Source organism: Asparagus officinalis, chromosome 6 (genome assembly GCF_001876935.1).
Source record: "Asparagus officinalis chromosome 6, Aspof.V1, whole genome shotgun sequence".
Classification (NCBI taxonomy): Eukaryota; Viridiplantae; Streptophyta; class Magnoliopsida; order Asparagales; family Asparagaceae; genus Asparagus; species Asparagus officinalis.
In genome coordinates this window covers 75539788-75546100 of record NC_033799.1, presented here as the reverse complement: position 1 = coordinate 75546100, position 6313 = coordinate 75539788, and the positions used below count along the sequence as shown (strand labels likewise).

Sequence of the window (6313 nt, the reverse complement as noted above, 5' to 3'; positions counted from 1 at the left end):
TAAAAGTCAGGGACAAACATTGAATTATGTGGGTTTGTACCTTCCAAGACCATGTTTCACACATGGACAATTTTACGTCGCAGTGTCAAGAGTGACGACCCCTCAAGGTCTTAAAATTATTATTGTGGACAATGACAATAATGTGGCTAATAATGGAGTTACAGTGAATGTAGTTTATCATGAAATTTTCAACAACTTGAATTAAGGTATTATAGGGATCAAACACAATCTAACTAGCATGTCATTATTATATTATAACAATAGTTTTAAGTAGATTAGGTATTAAATAGTGATATGGTATGCAATATACATATAATACAAATAAACAGATCTTATGGAACCTTAGGTCTAATTATGCATTGTAATTTGTGTTTTATTATCTGACATTGCATACATTTTAATGCTTTATATGTAAGTATTATGATCTATCATGCTTATTAATTGGTTACAGGTCTTCACAGTTTAAGATGGAAGTTGGAGTGTACACAGCAATCAAGGATCTTAACATCAAATCAAAAGAGGTTACTATTAAGGCCCGTGTAACAAACATATGGGAGAATATTAACATCAAAACAAAAGAATATTATGGACTGTATATCATCCTCTTGGATGAATCTGTAAGAAATTTATAACCTTTTTAGTCACTTCCATTGATTTCTGGATTGATAAAGTTTTCACAAGAACAGTAATTCATAGCTTATATTTCCACCATTCAAGTTTAAATTTTTAATAATATCTATATTCTGCAGGACACTTTAATTCAGGGAAGTATTCATGTTAACGAAATGTCTAGATTCCATCCTATGTTGGAAGAAGGCAGCATTCATGTTCTATCAAAGTTTCGAGTCATTCATTCATTTGGTACCTACAGAGCTACAAGGAACAAGTTTATGATAAGTTTCTGCAGGCAGACTCAAATCCGTATCTTGCAAGATTATGAAATTTTAATTCCAAAGTACAAATTCCACTACACAGCATTCAGTGACTTGCCTTCACTCAGCACAAATAAAACTTACTTGACAGGTTGTAATTTTAATTACTGATTCATCTTTTCAATAATACATTTTTTCTGATATTATTAAATATATTCTATATCTTCAATAGATATCGTTGGAATTGTAAAGGAAATATACCCATTAGAACTAACTGCAAATGGACAAAAGAGTTGTCCTAGAAGATCACTGAAGTTGATAGATGAAAGGTAAGATTTAGTAAAGACATTGTAGGAATATATATAAATAACGCAGCTTCATTCTGTTAAATTATCTTAACAATACTAAATTGCATCTGCCTTGATTACAGCAATGCTGAACTCAAAGCTACATTGTGGAACAAATTAGCTGTTGAATTGGAAAGCAAACTTCAAAATCAAGACCCGAACAATATGGTCATGATTGTCACTGGTGTTGTCATAAATACTTTCAGAGGTAATATGAATAAGTTGAACCAATAATATTTATACAAATCAACTAAGCTTTATGGAATAATTTAAAAATAAAAGCTATATTTTCTTCAGGTCAATTCTCAGCATCAGCAAGTACAGGTTCAAAAGTTTACATAAACATTGAAGACTCACGTGTGTTGGAACTATCACATAGGTAATTTTTAAGTTGCATATATGCCGAAAATTAGCCACTAATTTTTTGGTTCAAAAGTTTACATAAACATTGAAGACTCACGTGTGTTGGAACTATCACATAGGTAATTTTTAAGTTGCATATATGCCGAAAATTAGCCACTAATTTTTTTTGGCAAACAGTAAATTTATTGATGGGCACATGCACAAGTACTATAAGATTTGCGACATACACAATATGATTTACTTTCACATAATTTTCCAATTCTTACACATAATTTCTAATAAAATATGTATATGTACAGACATACGGACTCTGAAACTGAATTGCAAGTTATTGCCACACCAGTATACTTCAGTCCAAGCCAAACAAACTTAATGAAATCTGAAATAGCAACTTTGATGGAATTAATATACTTTGAAGACCCAAAAACAGCAGAAGTAAATTAACATTCACACTCAAATGATGAACCAAATTTTATTTTTCAAGAAAATAGACATCATTATCATGGATTTGTGCAGGTCTATCATTTCTTATGTCAGGTGAAAATTATTGGCATACTTGAACAAAAATGGAGATACCATGGATGTCCATATTGCAACAAGAAAACAATGGAATCAGGAAACACCTATTGGTGCAGACAATGTAACAGGGAAGTCCTAGCAGAGAACAAGTAAGCAATTAATTTATTTCACGCTACAAATAATTATTTCTCACTCTCTTCATATTCTGAGTAAATTTTTTTTTCTAAATATAAACGTATAAATAGGTATAGAATAACATTGGATGTAGAAGATAGAACTACAGTCAGCACATTCGTTGTCTTTGGAAAGGAAGCAGAAAATTTAATCAAAGTTTCAGCCCAGGAGGTATCAAGGACAATAGAATATGTAAGCTCGACCTCTAATAATCAAACTGCTACACATTAGAAGATAAATGCATTAAGAAGTGCGTAAGTAATGCGTTATTTTGTGCAGAACAATGAAAGGGAGATATTCCCAGAGATTATCAAATCAATTATTGGGAAGACTATAAAAGTTCAGGTTAAGCTAACAAAGTATAACTTCGAAGAAGGTAAGCAATTGTTTTGTTTGATTAATGATCTAATACGTTTATCTAATATATAGCAATAATATCCTACAAATTTAAAGATGGCTTTACATTTGTTTTTCATAGTTTTATTTTTATACTGATGAAACAGGCAATGAGAGCTTCACTGTTACAAAACTTATCGAAGCTATTGAAGGTGATTCACAGGTACAAACCTAAATTTTGAAGTTAGCGAACTTAGCAAAGTTATTACAAATGCTTATTATTTTAAATGACAATGTATAGTAAATTACATCTAATTTTCTCTACAAAGGAATCCCAAGAAGTTGAAGTTGTTGATCTACATGAAGACGCTCTCCTACAAACACCTAAACATATTTCAAAAGATAAAACTGTGTTCACACCCTTGACTAACACACCACTCAAGCCAAAGATAGAAAAGATTTTCAAAAGTTCACCTTTAAGGATAAAAGATCTTGGAGAAGACGAGAACATTCAAAGGAATTCTACTATCAAAGAAACTGAAGGTTAAGTTGATTAGCAATCATTTGTTACATGTTCTAACCACTATATGAATACAATATCATAAATAGCTCATTATCTATTTTGTGTTGTTGCAGATCTCAAAAGAAAAAGAACTTCCAATGAGTGTGGCAAGGAGAAATGGATCTGAATTTTTATTGGAGTTGCTACAAAGTTTTTGTGCACAAACCTGATGAATTTTTTTTGGTCTTCAGATCCACTTCAGAAAAGCTTAATACCTTAGTGACTTTCTATATGATAATTGCTTTGACACACTCAGTGTGGTTATATGTATTAGTCTAACTTTAAGGTTATTTTGGAGTAAGTACTTTACTATGTTTAAGAACTTTCATGCATGAATGAATGGTAGTTGAATATTGAGTATGGTCCTGTGTTTATGTGCGCATAATATTATAGCAATTTCCATGTTTATGCAGCCTTTTCCCTATGTCTATGTAGAGAAAGTACCCTTCTCAACATATTACTCAAGGAGTCCCTCCGTTTTAGTATGAAGAAAAGACACAAAGAGAGTTATGACTTTTCAAAAATTGAACTAACAATGTCATGCTTTAAGCAAGGTATGATTTCATTGCAGCAACTTAATTAGCTATTTATGTATATGCCCAAATTAATTATGAGGCTTCGGAAGCAACAATTTATGATGTTGTATATTCGAAGCTCTACGAATTCACAGGTAATATCAATCATCAATTATATTCAGATTATAAGTTATTGTTGCCTTGACTTAACATGATAAAGCAAGTTCTATCAATATAAAGCTACATGATCAAACCATTCTTTCAACTATGTATGATTAAAACTCATAAGCTACAAAATAGCAGCCAATTCCTACTAAATTAGAACATAAACAAGCTCGAATTCATCAGCAAAATCTATGAGGACTTACTAGAGCTCAGGATAAAATTAGATTGGTCATAAAAGATTGCCCTCTCTATAAACGTATTGATGCAATGTAGGCTGCTATATGAGGCGCATTACATCACCCAAACATTGTAATGATCAATGTAGGTGGCATTCCACACAGAATTGCCTTCGCTAAAATTACATAATTACATTTAAAATAGGATGCCCAATCTCAGTTTGCTTATCATCTCACTGCCCCATCTAAAAAACATAAAAACCAAAAGAACAAATACCAGATGAGTAACCAAACGAAAGCCATACTGTCATATAAGCTCAACGACCGTTATATAACCACAGAAGCCAACAACCAATACTAAAATGCATATGTATTTGTTTATGACGCGGTATATACAATAGAGTGTCTGAAACGTCCCAAAGCTTGGAGAGAAAAAATTTTAAAACATTGCAAAGCTCTTTTATTTTTGTTCAACGAGTAAGACTTTCTATTATTATCAGAATTTATTTATACTTTTCTTAAAAAAAACATTCAAGCTTTTTACTGTAAAATTCTATCGTTCAGATAAAGGAACGCCAAATAAATGCAAATTTAAAACCTAAGCATCAAGTCAGTTAAATACACAGAAGATACTATCACTTTCTTTCGCCATTTAATTGCCGCTTACAGAAGAAAAACTTAACAATATCAAGCCAATTTAATGACCAGATAAATATATCTCCTCTTTCATTTTTTCACATCTTACCTGCACTGACCAAATTCCTTTTTGTAAATTTCAGTTAAGACACATCTGAATAAATAACCAGACTAAAATGAATTAGACTCCCAAGTATTAAATAGAAAACAACAACTTTTCCATGTAAAACTGGAAAACAGCCTGACTATTCACAAAATGAATCAAAATTTCATTCATTCAATATTCATTCAATGCATTTAAAATATAAGAGTTTATTTGCTCAAATACATGCATAAGCCAAGATGAGCATAAATATTTATATCATAAAATATTGCACGCCAACGAACTGAACCAGAATTCTAGGAGATAGAAAGATAAACATCAAACCAAATTTAATGAATCTTAGATGATATGTAAGCATAAATAATACCCAAAAAATTAGCGCGAAACTATAGATTAAAACAGTTTTTCGATTGTTATAAAATAATAGTTCATTCAACTATTCTAACAGAAAGGGAATATTACAGTGAATAAATTTAATACCTGCTTAAATTGCCCGAAAATCAACAAATTCAAGGCAAAATCCGACGAAATCCCCTCATAGCGAAGGTTTATGTGAGTGCACCCAAATTTAAATATGGATCATCCAGACTCAAAATAGTCACAAATTATTGCCAAATATACTTCAATGATAATAGAAGACTCGCAATTTGCCATGTCTTATGTGTCAACGATGTTAACCACAAATGATTTACCGCCATATAAACAGTTAACATACAATTAAAGGCTGAAAAGATATAGCTATCTTTCCAGGTGTTCTAGGAAAAATAAACAAAACTATAATCAAAACTTAAAATAAATCTTTACCGTCAGCAATAAATAGCAAACAAAGTAAATGTTTCAACATGAACAGGCTAGTATGTCTAAAATAGATAACAGACCTTGATGTAGATCAAAACTCTGGACGCTGCACGACCAACCTATCTGTCTTTGCGAGTCTGCTGCCCAATGAAGATGAAGATGAAAGCATGATAAAAGTGACATGCATTGAAAGAATGAAAATATCATACTTTACAGTGTTTAAATCAACAAATTCTTTAAAAATAATATTGCTTTACCGTGAAAAACCGTCAACGACGACATTTGAAGGGCGGAGCGACGACAGAGATTCAAGGGAGGGTTCCTTTCAAGGTCGACAACGAGCCTTCGAAGCCGAGGTACGATGACGGAACGGTTCGAGGCCCTGGAGCAGTCGACGACGAGCTACGAGAACGACGAACTTGAGGTGAGTTGTGAACGAAGGCAGGGAGGTTCGAAGGCGGGAGTCGTTTTTGAAGCGAGAGAGGAGAAAGAAAGACGGAGAGAGGGATGTCGACTCGCTCAGATCTGAAGTTGGAGCGGCCAGCACTCGCTCAGATCTGAGGAGGCAGAACCCTCGTAGCCCTAAAAACCACATCTGATATTATAGGTAGATAATGGGTATCATTTTGTTAAAAACAAATTTTAGCATAATAAACATTTGAATAATCCAAGAAACTCAAGCCATGACCACCCAGATTAATAGAGATCATCATCCCCCCCCCCCCCCCCCCTCCCCCCCCCCCCCCC

The 6313-nt window shown here is 32.9% G+C and overlaps 1 protein-coding gene across 1 annotated transcript in view; it reads left to right on the top strand.

Moving 5' to 3' along the window:
* LOC109846341 overlaps window positions 1-1602 on the top strand; it is a 4369-nt gene extending 2767 nt beyond the window's left edge. The window contains exons 2-6 of the mRNA XM_020415565.1: window positions 452-617; window positions 750-1023; window positions 1105-1201; window positions 1303-1427; window positions 1517-1602. Coding sequence (XP_020271154.1) covers window positions 452-617; window positions 750-1023; window positions 1105-1201; window positions 1303-1427; window positions 1517-1602 — 748 coding nt within the window. The remainder of the gene's footprint in view (window positions 1-451; window positions 618-749; window positions 1024-1104; window positions 1202-1302; window positions 1428-1516) is intronic.